We start from the raw sequence: 21,158 nt of genomic DNA on the forward strand, positions 1-21,158 counted from the left end.
GGGCATCATCTGGCAGTGCCACCAGCAGCCAATGGGTGGACTACCCCAGGGGCTTGAACTAGCCCCGCTAGTCCCCCGAGCCCCACAAGTGTAGGGCAGACTGCAGTGAGAGCGGTCTGCCCTACACAGTAACAAACAGACAGCGCCAGCGGCTGTGTGTTTGTTATAGCAGCCAGCCAATGAGAGTCAGACAGACTCTCATTGGCTGCTGCGTCATTGGAGGGAGCCAGCTGGAGCTAACTCATGAGCTCCGTCTTCCAGCTCCCCCCGCAGCAGGTAATGGGAGAGACGTCATGACATCTCTCCCATCCCATAGTGCAGTGCGAGAGTGGGCCTGGAGGAGGGGACAGCGGCGGTCGTCGGCAGGAGCGGGGATCAGGTAAGTTGCTTTTTTTTCCTTTGTGTTTTTTTTTGTCTGACACAGCACAGGGGGAGGGGGGGCGAGTGTGGCTACTAGAGGGCACTGAATAGGGGGTGGCTGCTACTGGGGGCACTTTATGGATTGTTGCTGCTACTGGGGGCACTGTATAGGGGGGCTACTACTAGGGCACTACTACTGGGGGCACTGTATAGGGGGGACTACTACTTGGGGCAATGCATAGGGTGGATTACTGTGGGCACTGCATAGGAGGACTACTACTTGGGGGCACTTCCTGAAATTATGGGGGTAGGGGGGTGCCAGTCCTTTTCCTTGCCAGGGGTGCTCGGATCCCTAGATACACCACTGCTCTGGTTTTTGGTGGAAAAGAGGTTATGTGCTGCCCCCCACCAGAACTCCTCAGATGTCATATTTGGTTCTGATGATATAAGCAGGGGCTGGTACAGGTGACATTGAAAGAGTGTTTTTAGGGGCCAGAACTTGGGCGTGCTACCAATATGATTCTGCAAGACTAGAGCTTGAAATGTTAACTTGCTGAAAGAAACCAAAGAAGTGTGAAGTCTTTTCATATGTATGATATACTTTTCATACAAGTGATTCTTGTTTGCATAAAAAAAAACTACCTGTGATTTATATGATATACATGTTTTATAATGCGAAGCCTGTCCATTTGAAATCCTTAAAAATGACAGTATATACATATATTACTGTGTGTATATATACCCTTTACGGCGCTTTGGAAATTTTGTGGCGCCTTAAAAAGAAAGAAGAATATTTAGTAATTTTGCTTATTAGTTATGTATATTTAGGGCTAATGGCAGATGTTTAATAATTTATGTTACAGTATTGTCACACAGGGCGATGTCACTAGTCAGCTCAGGTACATTATCTCCACCCAAGTGTCAGGTATGAATAAAATGCAGCAACAACCTAGACACACAATAACATTACTGGGGAACAGATCATTATTATAACCAGGGACTGTATACATACAATAATGATTACCAGAGACATATCTCTTGCAGCTGTGTCACTCTTATTGTAACCACTGAACATACTATGAGTGAATGATAACAATTACAGGCACCGTTATGGGAATGTGCCCTCATCAAAGATGGCGCCGCGGGGATCGCAGCTATAGGCCGGAGCCCCGGGCGCAGGCGCAGTGTCCTCGCATGGCCGCCGGCCGCTTGTTTACAGGGAGAGCTGGGTCGCAGCCTTGGCCTGCACTTGCCGCTCCGCCCTCCCATCGCTCCTCCTTTCCCAGGGAGGCCTGGCCGGGCATGGGGACTACTGGATAGACCGCTGCTGCGGCCATGTACAACCCACAGCGCCGGGACTTCATGTCCGTCACCCTCATCCAGCCGGACGGGGGAGGAGGGGGCGGCTACAACAACAGCAAGAGCTGGAGGAGGAGGTCGTGCTGGCGGGTAAGACCCACGGGCAGCCTACCTGTTCCTGCACTGGGGAGCAGCAGACTGGCAGAGGTGCCCACAGACTGGCATTAGGTATTGAGAGACAGCCGAGCCCCCTCCTCCCTGTGGATCTCTAGGCTGCATGCAGTTAATAGCACCTTCCCTCCCTTACCTGAAAATGAAAAGAGTTAAGAGCACCTGTTTGATCCCCCCCCCCTCAGAATGCAATAGTTAAGAGCACCTGTTTGATCCCCCCCTCAGAATGCAAAGAGTTAAGAGCACCTGTTTGATCCCCCCCCCCTCAGAATGCAAAGAGTTAATAGTACCTGTTTGATCCCCCCCTAAGAATGCAAAGAGTTAATAGCACCTGTACTAGACAGGTCACCCCCTCCCAGTCCTGCAGGGTGTGGAGTTAATAACCTGTCAGATCCCACCCCTATAATGCATGGAGTTAATAACAGCCATTAGCCTGAAGTTGCATAATGATAACCTGGAAGATAATCTCAGAATGCAGCACATAGCATGTAGCCTAGACCCCCTGCCTCAGAATGCAAAGAGTTACCATCTGTCTGATTCCCCCCCCCTTCTCAGAATGCAAGAGTTAATAACACCTGTCTTAGGTCCTCCCTCAGAATGCAATGTGTTAATAGCCCCCCACCCCCCAGGATGCGAAGATTTAATAACTCCTGTCCAAAAAGTTAACTCCCTCTGTCTTAGACCCCCCCACCCCACGAATGCATAATATCACCTGTCTTAGAACACCCCTGTAAAAGCAGAGTTAAATGTAACTTGTGCCCCCCACTCCCTCAGGATGTGGTGTTAATAACCTGTCTTAGATCCCACCCTCATAATGCAAGGAGTTAATAACAGAGGGAGATGCCAGAGAGATAATTACGCTTGTTCTAGACCACCCTTCAGACTGGCCCTGGGTAATGATGCACACTGGTGGGCCCCCAGGTTGTGCGAGTTACCCCTGTCTCTCAGACCAGTGACCCAGTGTTGGTAGCTGTGGAATGTGAGCGCCCTGTAACGTCTTACTGCTGTCCTGGCCTTGGGGGAATTATTCCATATGTTGCTCACAGGTCGCGGTGCACAGACCTATTGTAACACGTGTACATGAGGATCTGAGGTGTCATTTATCTCTCCAGTACACACAGGCTGGGTATTTGCAATGGGGGGGGGGGACATAGTGTATAATTGTTAGTGCAGGGGTTCCCAGTTGGTAGGGAGCTGCATTGTGTATGTTTAATTCATAGGGCTCAGATGGAGCCAGACACAAAGACTGAGACAATCACTGAGCTGTCTGACGGCCAGAGATGGACTATGCCCGGCCGTGGGTTGTGGCACAGGTAATATGAGAATGCCCCCTTGTGTATTGCAGGTGAAAGACATATCAATGTAATTCTGTATGCACCAAGCTTTAACACGCTCCAATGCAAAATCCTGCTGATTTATCAGCGGACTAGAGCTACGTTCTTTAATATGTATAATACATTTCTTGCAAATTAGAGCTGACAGCTGATGTATAATAGTCAGTATTTTCTTATAGGGCCACGTCGTTACTCTGGTCCACTGTCTCCACCCCAGTATGGATTGTGTGTACTGTACGACCGTTGAGGCTTCTCCCCCTTTCTGTGACCCATGTGTCAAACTTTTATTTCCTGTATTATCTCCTAGAAATGGAAACAGCTGTCCCGGCTGCAACGTAGCCTCATCCTGTTCCTGTGTGCTGTGCTCACTGTCTGCGGGGTGGTCTCTTTCTCCAACCTGGGCGAGCATTGGAAAAGTGCGTAACTCATTTTATATATTCTTCCCTTCGTTTTGATTGCAGCTTTCATTAGGTACACGTATAACGCAATCAATAGTCCACTGCCGGACACGTTCTACAAGATTCATTAGGCTGAGGCACAGGAAATACATTATTGAGATCCAAAACTTTGTTCCACTGTCTTTCTTACTGCAAATTAATCCAGTTCATTGTATTATGGACAGGGGGAGGGGGGCAGTTAATTTAGAATTCTATAGTTAGTTATAGTTTAATTTAGAATTCTATAATTCACTTATGTTACGGCCACAGTTTTCCGCTATTTTTGGCTGTGACTGTATTTGGATTACAAGCAGCTGTTGGGTTCATGCTGTATTGCAGGAATTGACACCCTACTGATGCAGTGTATAGTACAGTGGTGGCTAACCTTGACACTCCAGATGTTGTGGAACTACATATCCCAGCATGCCTTGCCACAGTTTTAGCATGCCCTAATAGCAAAATGGTAGCAGTGCATGCTGGGATGTGTAGTTCCACAACATCTGGAGTGTCAAGGTTAGCCACCAAGGGTATAGTATGTACTAATTAAAGCCCAAAAGCCCTCCTCACATTCTTAACTCAAACTCGCACCCTCTTCCCACCTTTTCCCAGTTCGCTTCCGTTTTACACCCCCAGATCTCATAGGGAGGAATCCAATTGTTTTATGCGACACGCTAATTAGTGGGCGCCCGACGGAGCAGTTCTATTGTTCGGGTGCGAATGCCGCGGGAGGACCTTAGTCGAGTGTAGCCGTTTTACGCTGCTAAACCCAGTCTATTTGGGGCGCGACATGTGCGATAACTAATGGACTCCCAGAACAATTGAACCGCTACGTCGCGAGCTCATTGATTATCGTGGCACAGAAAACCGTTGAATTCTCCGCATAGGCTGTAAGCTGTAATGAGCAGGGCCCTCCTGCTCTATCCCTGTCTCCAGTCTGTTACCACTCACTGGAACTGATTCTTTCAATCCGTCCTCCCTGGAATCTGGGTCATTGGGCGGAATTCAATTGATTCCTGCCCCCATCGCGCCCAAGCTATTCAATTCTTGCTCCTGTCGGGCACGATCAGCTGCCAGTGCTACATTTCAGCTCGCAGCCCCTGGGGGATGAGAGCTGAAATGTGCGAAAAGTGACATGTTTGGGCGCCCAAACATCACTTTTCACGATCACGCCCAGCACTTTGGTCGGGTTCAGCTGCTTTACGCGGCTAAACCCAACCACTTTGGGCGCGATCAGCACGAAAATTTGGAACAATTGCATAGCGGCCCGCGATCTATCACTTTAGACGGGAGATGCGGGCCGCAAAAACAATTGTATTCCGCCCATTGAATGCTACTGTTATTAACAGTTAGGGCGGCCATACACGGTGCAATTATCGGCTGATCAGGCTGATAATTGCAGCGTATTGCTGTGACCGAGCAGCAATTATCGCTTAGTCGGGCATGCCTAACAAATACGATAAGTGCTTCTTGGAGCTGAGAGCGGATATAATCACCACCAGGCAGACAGATTATCTGACAGTATATAGCTTTATCGGATAATCGGTCTGCCTGTCCGACGGTGAGTTATATCTCCGTGTATGGCTAGCATGAAGTTTAAATAGACGAGTACCAAGTTCTGTTTAATATTCTATCTGTGCGATATCACATGACGGTAACTAATAAGATATAGCGCCAGTCAATCAAGAAATGTACTTTGGGAGGTGCCAGGATTCCATCCCCCGATCCCGCTAATTGCTTAGTTGTGTATGTTTGTCTAGATTTAACAAGCCAGACGGAAGGGAATTACGAGGGCCAAGACTTGCCCGGAGTTAATCCAGCTCATCCAGTCCTGTTACCGCCTCCCAAACCAGCACAAGATGCAGATCCCAAACTACCGAAGCCGCCGACGCCGCAGGTACCGGGCTATATCCGGGGTGGGGGGTTTACAGTATTTTAATTTTTTTATTTTTTTTTAAATGGAGCTGTCCTAAACTACATCAAAATGTTCTAACTTTGTTTTATCATCTAGAAATCCAGGAGACCAAACAAACGTGGGCCCCCAAATTTACACCCGCCGGCCACCAAGATCCCAAAAATAGAAGACAATGAGCTGAGACCGGAGGAGGTGGAGAACAATCAACCCGTCATTAGGTGGGTGCTGTGATCGGAAGCCCGGGGGGCAACCTGGAATTCGTAACACGTGGATTCCTGGCAGGTGTTATGTAATAGCCTTGGCACTGCAGAATGCCACGATGTGGAAAAAGGTCGGTGACGATGTGCTGCAATCTCTCATGAAAGTTTAATTTATGAAAGGAAGTGCCTGATTGGTTATTGTGCTCTTATACTAAATAAGCCCAGCTTGATGTTGGCTGTAAATGAGCCGTTAGAGCAGCTGGTATAATGGGTTCTGGACAATCCTTTTCCTTTCAGAACAATTAACATTCATTGAAAATTAAAAGGATGTTTGTGTTTCATCCAATTATTATTTAATTAAATTGTGCTGAAAATTTTAAAGGGTATTAGTGAAGATTGATCTCTTTATAAATTTTTATTCCTGAAAAAAAAAAAAAAAAAAAGTGTGAATATTTTTTATGTTAAATCGGCAATCAATTTTGTCTGTTCTTTAACATCTTTAAACATTATTAATGGGATGCGGTTATAATCCTGGCACATGGGATGCCGGCGATTAGAATACTGGCGCCATAATTCCGACACCTGTCAGAATTCACGGTACTGATATCACGACCGCCGGCATCCCAAAGGTAAGTAGTGGGGTTATGGGAAGGGTTAGGCTGTGGGGGGTTAGGGCGAGGTAAGGGGGGTTAGGTTCAGGCTGCGGGGAGGGAGGGTTAGGTTTACGCTGCAGGGAGGGAGGTTTATGATACCTACTGACAGGTGTTGGTATCCTAACCCTGTCGGGATGCTGACGTCATGATTTTGACCATTTGCATGGTGTGTTTCTTCAGGCTGCTATATAGTATTGCACAATATCATGTGACTTTCATGGCAATTGCAGTCACATGACACGTGATGTAAGCGGCTTTTCAATGTCCTTTTTGAGTTCCGTCAGCACTGTAAAAAAACAAAAACTGAGGATGGCACCTGATGGGCCTCTAAATTGGAGTCCAGAGTACCTGTGGGCCCTTTTAGTGGGCTGAATGATCAGATTATTATTATTTTTTTTTTTTTAAAGCAAAGTACAGATGACTTCATCAGAGAGCAATCTGGTATATTGAGTTCCCTTGCTATTTCATGATGTCTATCCCCGAGTTTGCAAAGCAAAGGCTCAATAACTATTCAAAGAAATACTGACTTGCATTTATCATTTTTAATCTTTAGCTTAGTTTGTAGAAAGACTTGTGTGCAGCACATGTTAATATCAGCACGGCCAATACAAAGAGGCGGCATTTAAAAAAAAAAAAAGCCGAATACGTAGAGAACTATGGGTCTGTTTTCTGCTTGTAACATACAACATACATACAGTCAGGTGCATAAATATTGGGACATTGACAGAATTCTCATATTTTGGCCTCTATTCACCACCACAATGGCTTTGAAATGAAACAAACAAGATGTGCTTTAACTGCAGACTTTCAGATTTAATTTGAGGGTAATTACAGCCAAATCAGGTGAACGGTGTAGGAATTACAACGGTTTCTATATGTGCCTCCCACTTTTTAAGGGGCCAAAAGTAATGGGACAAACTAAACAATCCTAAATCTAACTTTCACTTTTTAATACTTTGTTGCAAATCCTTTGCAGGCAATTACAGCCTGAAGTCTGGAACGCATAGACATCCCCAGATGCTGGGTTTCATCCCTGGTGATGCTCTGCCAGGCCTCTACTGCAAATGTCTTTAGTTCCTGCTTGTTCTTGGGGCATTTTCCCTTCAGTTTTGTTCTCATCAAGTGAAATGCATGCTCAATCGGATTCAGGTCAGGGGATTGACTTGGCCATTGCATAACATTCCACTTTTTAGCCTTAAAAAATTCTTTGGTTGCTTTTGCAGTATGCTTCGGGTCATTGTCCAGCTGCACTGTGAAGCGCCGTCCAATGAGTTCTGAAGCATTTGACTGAATATGAGCATATAATATTGCCCGAAGCACTTCAGAATTCATTCTGCTGCTTTTGCCAGCAGTCACATAATCAATAAATGCAAGGGAACCAGTTCCATTGGCAGCCATACATGCCCACGCCATGACACTACCACCACCATGCTTCACTGATGAGGTGGTATGTTTTGGATCATGAGCAGTTCCTTTCCTTCTCCATACTCTTCTCTTCCCATCACTCTGGTACAAGTTGATCTTTGTCTCATCTGTCCATAGGATGTTGTTCCAGAACTGTAATGGCTTTTTTAGATGTTGTTTGGCAAACTCTAATCTGGTCTTCCTGTGTTTGAGGCTCACCAATGGTTTGCATCTTGTGGTGAACCCTCTATATAGACTCTTGTGAAGTCTTCTCTTGATTGTTGACTTTGACACATATACACCTACCTCCTGGAGAGTGTTCTTGATTTGGCCAACTGTTGTGAAGGGGTTTTCCTTCACCAGGGAAATAATTCTTCTGTCATCCACCACAGTTGTTTTCCGTGGTCTTCTGGGTCTTTTGGTGTTGCTGAGCTCTCCGGTGCGTTCTTTCTTTTTAAGAATGTTCCAAACAGTTGATTTGGCCACACCTAATGTTTTTGCTATCTCTCTGATGGGTTTGTTTTGATTTTTCAGCCTAATGATGGCTTGCTTCACTGATAGTGACAGCTCTTTGGATCTCATATTGAGAGTTGACAGCAACTGATTCCAAATGCAAATGTCACACCTAGAATCAACTCCAGACCTTTTACCTGCTTAATTGATAATGAAATAATGAGGGAATAGCCCACACCTGTCATTGAAATAGCTTTTGAGTTGATAGTGCCATTACGTTTGGCCCCTTAAAAAGTGGGAGGCACATATAGAAACTGTTGTAATTCCTACACCGTTCACCTGATTTGGATGTAATTACCCTCAAATTAAATCTGAAAGTCTGCAGTTAAATCACATCTTGTTTGTTTCATTTCAAAGCCATTGTGGTGGTGAATAGAGGCCAAAATATGAGAATTCTGTCAATGTCCCAATATTTATGCACCTGACTGTATGGTCGCTTGAGATCCAAGGTCACGCTAATGCATTTCTTACATATTTACATTCCTCTTACTATTCTACTCTTAACAGAAAGTCTTTGATCAGATTTTACGCTTAGGATGTGCAGGAGCCGCACTGCACATGTGCATATTGGTCCTGTGACAGTGGGCGCAGTGCCCCAAATGCCACAGTGTGATTGACATGCGGCTGACTATTGGGGGCGGAGACTCGGAGCGTTTCAGAAAACAGGGGTGTCTTTGCCCCATTCTCTGGGCGTGCCAAAGCGAGTGGCTGCGTCTTTGGATACAAATTCACTGGCCCGGCTGTGTGCCTTTGCTGGACATTCTGAGTAACCCTGAGGATCACAGAAGCCGGCAGTGGGTGTCTCTTTTACCGCTATGTACACAGACACAGCGGCGGAGCCATTAATGTAAATCTGTGAATTAGGCCGTATGGACTGTGCCACTATGATGCTGTATGTGTGTGTATAGCTGGAGGAGAGCAGTGACTGAACCTGGCCAAACCTCTGTACTATGGACTGTGCCACTGTAATGCTGTATGTTTGTGTATAGCTGGAGGAGAGCAGTGACTGATCCTGCCAGACCTCCGTACTATGGACTGTGCCACTGTGATGCTGTATGTTTGTGTATAGCTGGAGGAGAGCAGTGACTGATCCTGCCAGACCTCCGTACTATGGACTGTGCCACTTTGATACTGCATCTTGCTGTATGTGTGTGTATAGCTGGAGGAGAGCAGTGACTGATCCTGCCCAGACCTCTGTACTATGGACTGTGCCACTGTGATGCTGCATCTTGCTGTGGGATTGTGTGTTTATATAGATTGCTACGAGATTGGTAGAACCTGTGTAGACCTCAGTACTATGGACTGTGCCACTGTGATGCTGTATGTGTGTATAGCTGGAGGAGAGCAGTGACTGATCCTGCCCAGACCTCCGTACTATGGACTGTGATGCTGTATGTGTGTGTATAGCTGGAGGAGAGCAGTGACTGATCCTGCCCAGACCTCCGTACTATGGACTGTGCCACTGTGATGCTGTATGTGTGTGTATAGCTGGAGGAGAGCAGTGACTGATCCTGCCCAGACCTCCGTACTATGGACTGTGATGCTGTATGTGTGTGTATAGCTGGATGAGAGCAGTGACTGATCCTGCCCAGGCCCCAGTACTATGGACTGTGCCACTGTGATGCTGCATCTTGCTGTGGGATTGTGTGTGTATATAGATTGATACGAGATTGGTAGAACCTGTGTAGACCTCAGTACTATGGACTGTGTAGACGCATTTGGTTGTGTATGTACAGCTGTAGAGTGGTGATCAGACCACGGTACTATAGACTGTGATGCTGCGTCTTTCTTTATGACTGCCTTTGTGCACAGCTGGAGAAGAGTAACCTAATAGAACCCATCCAGACCCGATATCGGTGCTGTCACTGTGATATAGCATCACTGATGAGTAGTGTAGCCTAGCTGGAGAAGATCGGTGATAGGACCTGTACGTACCCTTGATATTTTTGGCTTTGGTACTGTAACACGATCCCACTCATGTATGTGTATGTATACAGCTGGAGAGGAGCAGTGATAGAACCTGTCCAGACCTCGGCACCGTCTCCAGGCAGAGTCCAGGAACCCTCCAAAGCTCCCCCACAAGAGGTCGCAGAGCAGAAAGACCCAGGTATTGGGGACGTTTTCATTCCTCTCCATTAATAGCTTCTTTATTGTGACCATCATAGTGTAAGCGGGTTCTTTCCATGAAATGATTATACTCTCCTATCGTTAGACGCCTCTCTGTGATAAGGGCCTTATGCTGTCTGCTGATTAGTCCTCTGGCCGCTGTGTAACGTGTTTGCTGTACTGCTCCCTTCTCACTCACCCCCGTGTGCACTGTCTCTCCTCGCCCTCTAGTCCCCATCACGGAGCGGCAGGAGGCGGTGAAGGAGGCCTTCCTACACGCGTGGAACGGTTACAAGCGGTTTGCCTGGGGTTACGATGAGCTGAAGCCGATCTCCAAGTCGTACGGCGAGTGGTTTGGCCTCGGTCTTACTCTCATAGACGCCCTGGACACCATGTGGATCATGGGACTGAAAGAGGGTGATTTTCTGTCTCTTATCTCTCTGGAGGGGATGAGCCTGCTGTGATATCACTGGGGATCTGCGGTGTCTACTTACTTGTGGGAACTGATAATGATAAAGAACCTAGTTCTGTGCTGGGAGTTCAGCAAAAGAAAAGAGCCAGTAACTGTGCACCTTGGTAACACCATGCTGCACTGCAGGGGGGGCAGATGTACAATGTGCAGAGAGGTTTAGATCTGGGAGGGGGGCGTGTCCAAACAGAAATGTAAATTGCATTGTACGAATAAAGCTGTCCAGTGTTTGTAGGCTACATGCAGCAGCAGCCAGTATTTACCCTGCATGCAAACACAATAACTTTATTCACACCCCTTACAGTGCAGCGTGCTTTGTACAGGTGTAAGGTTACCTGTTTCTTTTGCTTTGCTCTCATCTCAGAATGAGAGGCCGAAGTGTTTTTTATTTCAGTTTACAAAGATGCCCAGTAGGAATAGGTCCAGGCCTGGCCAACCTGTGGCTCTCCAGCTGTTGTGAAACTACATGTCCCAGCATGCCCTGCAAAAGTTTTGCTAATAGGGAATGCTAAAACTGTGGCAGGGCATGCTGGAATGTGTAGTTTCACAACAGGTGGAGTGCCACGGGTTGGCCAGGCCTTGTATAGGTTATCAGAACATACTAAGTTTTATTGAAGTCATGCACCTTCCTGCAACTTTTACACATCCATAGATGTCACCTAATGGCGTGTAGCCGCTTTTGACCATGACATTCACAAGATTGTAATGAAAGACAAGTGGCTGCGCTGCACCAGGTTGTAACAGATTTATTATAATCCTGTGTCAATAACACTTGCAAGCAGCTGGATTATTATATACTCTATAACGCATTATATGCCTGATGCAGAGATGTACGCTTAACGCTTGTTAGAGGACTGCACATGCGCAGGATATGTATGCGCAGCCCTCTATCTGCCAGTTCGCTCGCAGTGCCTCCCAGCCGCAGCCTGATTTGATTGGGCTGCAGCGTTTGAGGGGCGGAGCAGGTGCGTTCCTGGGCAGAGGCCCCAGGAACCGGTGTGTCACCCCCCTGGGTGCGCGAGGCCAAGAACTGCACCAGTGGACACAGATTTCCTGGCCTCGCCAGCTGCCAGGACTTGGTCAGGCTGCGGTAAGCTTCAGCCATCGCAACCTGACCAAAGGGGCAGCCATCGCGACCGTTGATGCGATGGTGGTCGCAACGCTGAGATCTCAGATGTAGCATTTGCATATTTGCCGCTTGTATGCGGCTCTGCAATTCCGTCCATGGGCCGCATTCAATTAGCGGCGATATCGCACCCGCGATAATTTATCACCGATTTTTCATGTATAAATGGAGAAAACTTGTCTCCATTTTAAATAAAGGGGGATAATGTGCAAAATCCCTATTTTTGTGTAAAAATGTTGGGTTTTCTTACAGAACTCTTTGGACAGCTCCTCTAATGATACTTTAGCTCATTTTTTTTTTCCCCGTAAATTGTGTACTTAGGCGGAAAAAAAATTTTTTCCCCCCAAAATAAATGCGTTTAGCATATTGGGGCTGGTATTTTGGAGGGACATAAAGATGCACCAAGTGTTTTAAACATCGCACGTGGCTTTTTTTTTTTATTTTTTTTAGCGGTTTTAAAAAACCGCCTGTGCCAGCCAAGTGCGATGTGTAAAACACTTGGCGCATCCTTATGGCCTCCGAAATACCAGATCGAATACGTTAAACGCATTTTTCACGCGAAAAAAAATTTGACCAAAATTTCAGCGGACGTTTTTCGCAAAAGTACGCATCTTACAAAAACAAAAAATTGCTAAAGTATCATTATGGGGGCTGTCCCAAAGGTTCTGTAAGAAATCCCCACATTTTTACCCAAAAATGGGGATTTTGCTAATTTTTTCGCTTGCCTTAGGCTCGAGAAAAGTGTTTTTTTTTTCTTCAGTTTATAGGTGAAAAACGGTAGTTTTTCGTTGGCGAAGTCGGCCGCAAATCGGCTGATCGCGGCCGATATACCGGCTGATCGCGGCCGATATACCGACTGATCGCGGCCGATTCGCAAACGACGACGAAGACACCCATTTTCGCCTCTAATTGAATGCGACCCCATATCTGAATCATGTTCTTTGTCCCTGTCTATACAAAGCCTCAAATATGTGAGAGAAATAATGAGCCCCATCCTATAGCAATGTATGTTTTATATATGGGATAATTCACACTTTACTCTACGTTAAATGGATATTCGAAGTCACAGAGGAGATCTGACCGTATAAATGTACAAGGCTGCAGACAGTGACTTCTGGACCTCATTCAGAGCCGAGCGCTCTGACCAGAGCGCTCGCTCTGAATCAGGGCCCTCCTCCCTAAAAATGGAGCGGCCTCTTGGACGCTCGCATAGCTGTGGGTTACCACCCACAGCTTATGCGAGCGTCCATGATGATGGTCGCGATGGTCAAGACCATCGCGACCATCGTGCTTGCGACGAGACCCTGCGGTAGGGTCTCGCTGCCGCAAGCCCTGGAGTGATTTTGGCTCTATCAGAGCCAAAATCACTCCCACTGACATCACTAGTGATGTCAGTGGGGCCGGACCCAGATGGTAGGCGTTCACATGGGAACGCCTCCGTCTGGCAGCCACGCCCCCGGCACGCCCACCAAAGGGGGCATGCTGTCACTCACCATCGACAGCACGCCCCCTTTGGTGCGAGACCCCGAGCCGGGTCTCGCGCATGCGCACGGCGGAGCTCCCTCCGTCATGCGCATTCGGCCAACATCGACCCGCTTGCGAGCGTCCGCTCGCGAGCGGGTCTGAATCTGGCCCTCTGTTCATAGAATTTACAGTAGGGGGCGTTATAGGCACTATCGGAACACACTGATCTACAAGCGCCGATATTAGAACTCTTTATACAGATCTTTACAGGATTATTTTGAACATGTGTATTATAAAATCGTATCAGCAACCGAGTGAAGACTGATAGAACAAACATTGCAGATGTTTGGCTGTTAGTCAGACCTGTGTGTGAGTAGCTCTTTTGTAAAAAGCAAATTCCATTATAGGTTTAAAATCAGATATTTAGGTGCCGGTTCCACTAGCTTGGAGGCACCAGTGAAACCTCTGCCTCTAATTCATTGCGGGATTCCCGGCCAGGGAATTTCGCTTGTTTCTGCTCGCACAAACTAAAATAAGCGAGATTTCCAGCCATAATGGTCGTAAATTTGCGCATTTATTACATAGCGTGAGGTTCCTAGAACACCACATCAGTGCAGGAACTGGGTTGTCCATTGCTGTGCGATTGAAACCATTAATGCACCCTTTAAAGCTTACTAAGTTTGTATTAAATCTCGCACCGTACAGTGTGAGGTGCGACAGACCTGGAAGAGTCATGGTCTAACAACTCCGTCTCCTACCTCCCAGAGTTTCAGGAAGCCAAGGAATGGGTGGCCACCAAGCTGACCTTTGACAAGAACGTCGATGTCAACCTCTTCGAAAGCACCATCCGCATATTGGGCGGGCTGCTGAGCACCTACCACCTGACCCAGGACCCCCTGTTCCTCGACAAAGCAGTACGTTCCACCCCAGTGCTTATACACGGTATTAGGGGGCAACGCGCTGTGATTATTTCTTCTCGCTGGCGAGCGTTGCTTCAGGCCTAGAGGGATGTGGAGCCTTAGGTACAGCGAGATGTTTTTGCAGGGAGAGTCGGGAGTTTTTGGACTTTGATGGATATTGTTCCTCAGGTAACTGGAGCAAAGCGGGTTTTGTCTACAGCAACCAATCGCACGTCTTTGCTTTCATGTTGTAATCTGTGCTATAAAAAATGATTGGTAGCTTCTGGGTGCAGTAAGCAAAACAGATACCAGTGGGATGTTTTTGTTTTTTTTAATAGATGTCCATATAGAATCACTCCCCACCTGTATTTTTCTAAATGAGTTTACCCTTTCTTACCAAATGCTAAGACATTGTACTTGTGTATTGAAAGCGTTGTCCTCAGAGACCATTTCCCCTGTATCCTCAGAAAGACATTGGCACTCGCCTGCTCCCAGCCTTTAAAACACCGTCCAAGGTGCCTTACTCTGACGTAAACATCGGTAGTGGCGTCGCCCACCCGCCGCGATGGACATCTGACAGCACCGTAGCTGAAGTGACCAGCGTCCAGCTGGAGTTCCGAGAGCTGTCTCGGGTGACGGGAGATGACCAGTTTAAGGTAGGCGCCCCCCCATCCTGCTCATTGCTGTTCTTTCCGGTCTCTGGGTTAGAGTGGTGTCTGATGTCCCTTCTCTTCTTCAGCAAGTGGTGGATCAGGTCACGCAGCACGTCCACGGCCTCTCTGGGAAACGGGACGGCCTGGTGCCCATGTTTATCAACACCAACAGTGGACAGTTCAGCCATCTTGGAGTCTTCACCCTGGGTGCCCGAGCGGACAGCTACTACGAGTATTTGCTCAAGCAGTGGATTCAGAGCGGAAAGAAAGAGATCTCGTAAGTTTTCTTGTTCAATGAGATGCTGTTCTAGAGCCCCCCGCGCACTCAACTAAAACAAGTCCAGTACTACACCATGTTTCCATCCCTGTGACACTGGCCTCCTCTCTCCCTGGACGCCCCAGTGTGTGCCTCAAGCAGTTCCCCATATTGTGTCCCAATCAACTTCGGGTCGGGATCGGCAAATCAGGGAAATCCACATCTCCTCACCTACTAGTAATCTATTGTGATTGCTGACTGCTCACTTAAGGCCCTCATACATCAGCGATGGTTTGGGGCAATTCCCCGATCCACCGATGTTTGATTTCACCGATGCCGACATGTTGGATTTCCCTGATTTTGCTGATCATGATAAAAATATCGTTATCAGCAAATTGGGGATTTTTTAACATGAAGGATTTCAGATTCCCCGACGGATCGGCGATCATTGATGGCCTCCATTTCCGACTGGCGTTTCCGGTCCGATCAGGGGATCAGTGAAACGGCCGCCTAGTGTAAGGGTCCCTTTTTACTCTTTTGTGACCAATATCAGAAGACCATGGTCCTTTTATGTGTCCATCAGCTTTATGACAAAACTATCATCTAATGCTATGTCTCTGGTTTCCACAGGTTCTTAGAAGATTATATTCAGGCCATTGAAGGCGTCAAGAAGAACTTGCTGCGGAAATCGCAGCCAAGCAGTCTGGCGTTCGTGGGGGAACTATCTCATGGTCATTTCAGTCCCAAAATGGTGAGTTTTTCGGCTTTTTTAAAATTGGTCAATTACTTTATTACATCTTCATTGTTTTAAATGTGAACCTGTTCCTTAAAATAACTTGTTCTTTGAGTTGGAACAGATTAAATAGGAAATATTTAAATGTAAAGCTCTACCACCATCTTGTGGAAGATCAAAGGTACTGCAGTCTTTTTAACAAAATTATAGGTTTTAATTAAAATAAATAAAATAAATTGATGTACAAATAGGGTTGACATATTTTAAGACCATTTTTTATAAATGGGCACTTGTTCGAGTGCGCTGGTCACCCTGCCCGCCTCTATTTATACCATTTCTATCAGGCTCCCACAGCGAGGAACCTGGTTTTCTAGTAATCCGCAAACAAACCTCTATGACTGCCCAACCTCCTATTCTTATCATAATGCTGCTTCAGTCCTTAGATGGTCACAGTCCCCAGCACTGGCAGTATACACATTGGGACCTTTGCTTCTGTGACTTACTGTGATGACCTAGCTGGTCCTCCCAGACCTGCCTACTGCTTTAGTCACTGCTTGTACCTAGCTTGCAATTTGTGCCCTGCGAGGACCTGATATAATCGTTCACTATAATACAATAGATAACAGCGTTAAAACTACTTTGCTAGATTGCACTGATCAATTTGATGTGCAAAATTTGTAATATGCGCGAATGAGTCTGAATCTGTATACAAAGTGCCACGATGCATCGGCCGCGGTGTTTTCTCACTCCAAATTCCTGTGCTCTTAGTCACAGCCCAGCTTCTGTAATACATTTTGGGGTTTTGCTGCGTCTGCGATGCAAATAAGACGCCTCTTGGCGCAGATCGGTCGTGCTGGTCAAAGGAGCGGCTTCAGGGCAACTCTGTGAATGTCCCTGAGTGGCCCAGCCAGAGCCCAGACTTGAATGCGATTGAACATCTCTGGAGAGATCTGAACATGGCTGTGCACCGACACTTCCCATCCAACCTGATGGAGCTTGCGAGGCGCTGCAAAGAGGAATGGGCGAAACTGCCCAAAGATAGGTGTGCCAAGCTTGTGGCATCATATTCAAAAAGACTTTAGGCTGTAATTGCTGCCAAAGGTGCATCAACACAGTATTGAGCAAAGGCTGTGACTACTTGCGTACATGTGATTTCTTGGTGTTTTTTTTTTTTTCTTTTTTTTCTTTTTAAATTACATTTGCAAAAATCTAAAAAAAAACAACAAACAACTTTTTACACGTGGTCATTATGGGGTATTGTGTGTAGAATTTTGAGGACAAAAATGAATTTATTCCATTTTGGAATAAGGCTGTAACATAACAAAATGTGGAAAAAGTGAAGCGTTGTGAATACTTTCCGTATGCACTGTATATTGTAGACTGCTTCTAAACTATATTTCCTTAAAACAGGACATACACTGAGCAGCCCCTTATTGTGGCCATCTACCTAATACTGGGCAGTTCCGCCACTGTTTTGGGCACCAAACCGCAGAGCGGACGGTTGTTTGGTTACTCGAACTCTGTTTTATGAATATAATTTAGTTTTTGTAATGTCCTCTATTTATGCAGCACTAATCTCTTCTGATCTATATACCCACTCTGCGCCCCACAGGATCACCTGGTGTGTTTCCTCCCGGGTACGCTGGCATTGGGGGCACACAATGGGCTAACCAATGATCACATGGAGATTGCAGTAGCGCTGATGGAGACTTGTTACCAGATGTATAAGCAGATGGAGACGGGTCTGAGCCCGGAGATCTCTCACTTCTCCCTGCACGCTGGCAAGGGGAGCAAGGACATCGACGTCAAGGTAAGCAGCCGCCATCAGTAGTCGGTGACCACTGGATCTGTATATTCTGTCACTGTTGGCTGGATCAGCTATTATATAAATTAAAGTGCAGCTCTGAGCGGTCCGCTTGTCTGACAAATGTCTGGTGTGGTCCCTGACTATGGTCCTATCAGCAGAGTTCCATATGTACTTGTCAGAGGGGGCCCTCTTCTGGTCAGATGTGGTATAGCTGTAGGGGAGCTGGCATATCTCAAACACAGGAAGAAATGCCTAGCTGTCATTACCCCTGTGTCAGACCCTCTCCCCGATGATCCCGCATGTTACACTTGCTGTTCAGGAGAGGTCCCTAGTTAGTTTTCAGAGCCTTTTGAATTGAGTAAGTAGCTGGATTCCTTAAGGAAGGGCATTTTCTTGAAGGGTATAACCCGCTACATTTATAGCAGCAGTTTTTTTTTTTTTGGTTTGTTTGTTTTTTAATGCAATGCCAGGATAGTTTTGCCTTTTAAACTCGCAGGTTATTACATTTGGGACAATGTGTCATATTGTTGTAACTGGTTATTTTCTTCTTTATCTATAATATGTCTGGAGCAGGAAGGTTACTCTGACCTGTCTGTGTTTACCGTGTCTTGTAACAGGAGATACACGTTCCTCTAAATGTCACTCAGCCTTGCCGTGTACTGTGCCAGGTGGCCCTCTGTCTTTCCCTGTAGCGTACCGGATGGCGCACAGGTCTTGCTGTGTAGCATACCGGATGGCGCACAGGTCTTGCTGTGTAGCATACCGGATGGCGCACAGGTCTTGCTGTGTAGCATACCGGATGGCGCACAGGTCTTGCTGTGTAGCATACCGGATGGCGCACAGGTCTTGCTGTGTAGCATACCGGATGGCGCACAGGTCTTGCTGTGTAGCATACCGGATGGCGCACGGTCTTGCTGTGTAGAGTTCCAGGTGGCTCTTATTCTTGCGGTTTTGCGTTCTGGATAATGCGCAGTCTTTTCTTTTAGCTTTCCGTATGACGCGCAGCCGTGCCGTGTAGCATTTTGTGTCGTCTTCCTGTATGTCCTTAATTGCTAAGTTTTGTCTTTTACTTGAAATTTGCAGACCGCGGACAGACACAACCTCCTGCGCCCGGAGACCGTTGAAAGCCTGTTTTATCTGTATCGGTTCACCGGCGACACCAAGTACCAAGACTGGGGCTGGGAGATACTTCAGAGCTTCAACACGTACACCCGGGTAATCCATCCACAAAGAGAGCGGATTCACTCATGAGGCTTCTGTAATAACCCGGTGCTTCATGCGCTGTCAGATGATTGCTGCGTCACAAGCTGCTCAATGTAGTTGTTGGGGCTTATTAAGTAGCGCTGTGTAAGTGCCAGTGATGTAGTGTGAACAGTTATTGGCTGTCTCATCTTGGTCGCACTAATGAAGGCAATATCGAACTGTTTGCTGTTGGTTACGGCACTTATTAGAGCACAGAGAGATTGCTCCCGGGAGCCTGGAACAATACGGATCAATAACCATTTGTAGAAGCAGATGTTTGCTATTTCTTTATAGCTTTGGGTTACATAATGTTCCTGAGCACTGCTCTATGTTCTAACCTATGTTACTTTTGTTTGCGTCTTCCTAGTTGCAGTAACGCTTGATGTACAATAGCGCTTCATATAGATGGTTCCTGCCACTGCGTTGAATGATAACCGTTCCGTGTTCAAAGTGGACATTGTGGCATCACTTGTTTAATTAGGAGGTGATGCCAAATGGCGTATGTGGGCAGCGCTATTGCTCGACCGCTGCCACCGCCGCCATGCTCTCCCCAACTAGTAAGAATGTGGGAGGTTGGCGCTGAAGTGACCATTTTACTTTTTAGGATGTAAATAGAGGTGACAGGTTGGTATCTTGCCTGGGTAGATGGCACTGCCATCATTAGCCCAGAACGATCCCTTCCGATAATATATACCCCCTTCCTGATGACTGGTCCACTTCAGTTGCCGTCTGATCACTCCCATATTTGATGTGGTGTCCTCTAATATTTATTCTGTTTTACCAGGTCCCAACCGGCGGCTACACCTCCATCAACAATGTGCAAAGTGCAAGCAACCCGGAGCCTCGGGACAAGATGGAGAGCTTCTTCCTGGGGGAGACGCTGAAGTATCTGTTCCTGCTGTTTTCCGATGACGTAGATCTGTTGAACTTGGACAAATTTGTTTTCAACACAGAGGCCCATCCGCTTCCAATCTGGGCATCTTAGCGGGATATCGCTGCCAGATCTTTTGGTATCCGATCGTGCAAGTGGCTCTTCCCCGCCCCTGCTGGCCATTGAACGTCTGCATCGGTTAATACTACTGTACTTTAAATACATTGTGCTGTTCCTTTCTAGGGTTTTCATGTCTCCTGTACCATGCAGAACATTAGATCTACAGTCGGGTGCAGGGCAGGTACAGAGGAGCCTAGAACCCACAAAAAACACCCATCTCAGGACCAGAAGACCCGACCTTTCTAGATGTCTGGCCAGTAGAGCGACGGCCAAGGGGAAGGACTTCAGAAACCTTGTAATGTGATCTTTTATAACTCAGGAATGAAGCCGATTAATCTGAGCCTTCGACACACACGTTTTCCCAGAGGAGACCAGAACTGTACCGTTATCAGGCCAGAAAGCCGTCCCACTTGTTTTACTTGGGAACACTGTGACTGAATAGCTGCAACGACTACATATCCCACCGCTCAGTGTGTAAATATCGCTGCCTTCATCCCTCCCGTTTCTCAGTTTATTACAGTAATCAAGTCATTCCATAATAGGACGTACCAAGAGACGCAGCCATGATCGGTCTGCTCAGCTGCAGATCCGTAACCAGGCGGCGCGCTGCTCATTTTACTCTGTTCAGAAATACGTTACATACTTTCTCAAGTTTATAGTTATTGCTGGCATTTTAATTATTATTATTTTTTTATAACCTTTTAATGCCCTTAATTGGATGTTTGTGCTGCTTGCAGGCCTTAAAGTGTCCACAGTCTGCCTATTTCTCCCCCTATTCCCTCTCTCATAGGGGTAGGGGCTAATAGAGGAGGGGGGGTGGTATTAGGGGTAGGGGGTGATAGAGGAGGGGGGGTGGTATTAAGGGTAGGGGGTGATAGAGGAGGGGGGGGTGGTATTAAGGGTAGGTGGTGATAGAGGAGGGGGGGTGGTATTAGGGGTAGGTGGTGATAGAGGAGGGGCGGTGGTATTAGGGGTAGGTGGTGATAGAGGAGGGGGGGCGGTATTAGGGGTAGGTGGTGATAGAGGAGGGGGGCGGTATTAGGGGTAGGTGGTGATAGAGGAGGGGGGGTGGTATTAGGGGTAGGTGGTGATAGAGGAGGGGGGGTGGTATTAGGAGTAGGGGCTAATA

At 47.0% G+C, this 21,158-nt stretch overlaps 1 protein-coding gene across 1 annotated transcript; it reads left to right on the top strand.

Moving 5' to 3' along the window:
* The first annotated feature begins 1,554 nt into the window (after nt 1-1,554).
* MAN1B1 (mannosidase alpha class 1B member 1) lies at nt 1,555-20,839 on the top strand. The gene is made up of 13 exons (XM_088459137.1): nt 1,555-1,809; nt 3,472-3,580; nt 5,359-5,495; nt 5,610-5,731; nt 10,281-10,390; nt 10,621-10,806; nt 14,214-14,362; nt 14,815-15,003; nt 15,087-15,277; nt 15,887-16,007; nt 17,602-17,799; nt 18,880-19,011; nt 19,823-20,839. The coding sequence occupies exons 1-13, from the start codon at nt 1,696-1,698 to the stop codon at nt 20,021-20,023; spliced, it is 1,959 nt and encodes a 652-aa protein (XP_088315263.1). The 5' UTR covers nt 1,555-1,695; the 3' UTR covers nt 20,024-20,839.
* The last annotated feature ends 319 nt before the right edge of the window (nt 20,840-21,158 follow it).

Source organism: Taudactylus pleione, unplaced genomic scaffold, assembly GCF_031769625.1.
Source record: "Taudactylus pleione unplaced genomic scaffold, aTauple2 ptg000897l, whole genome shotgun sequence".
NCBI lineage: Eukaryota > Metazoa > Chordata > Amphibia > Anura > Myobatrachidae > Taudactylus > Taudactylus pleione.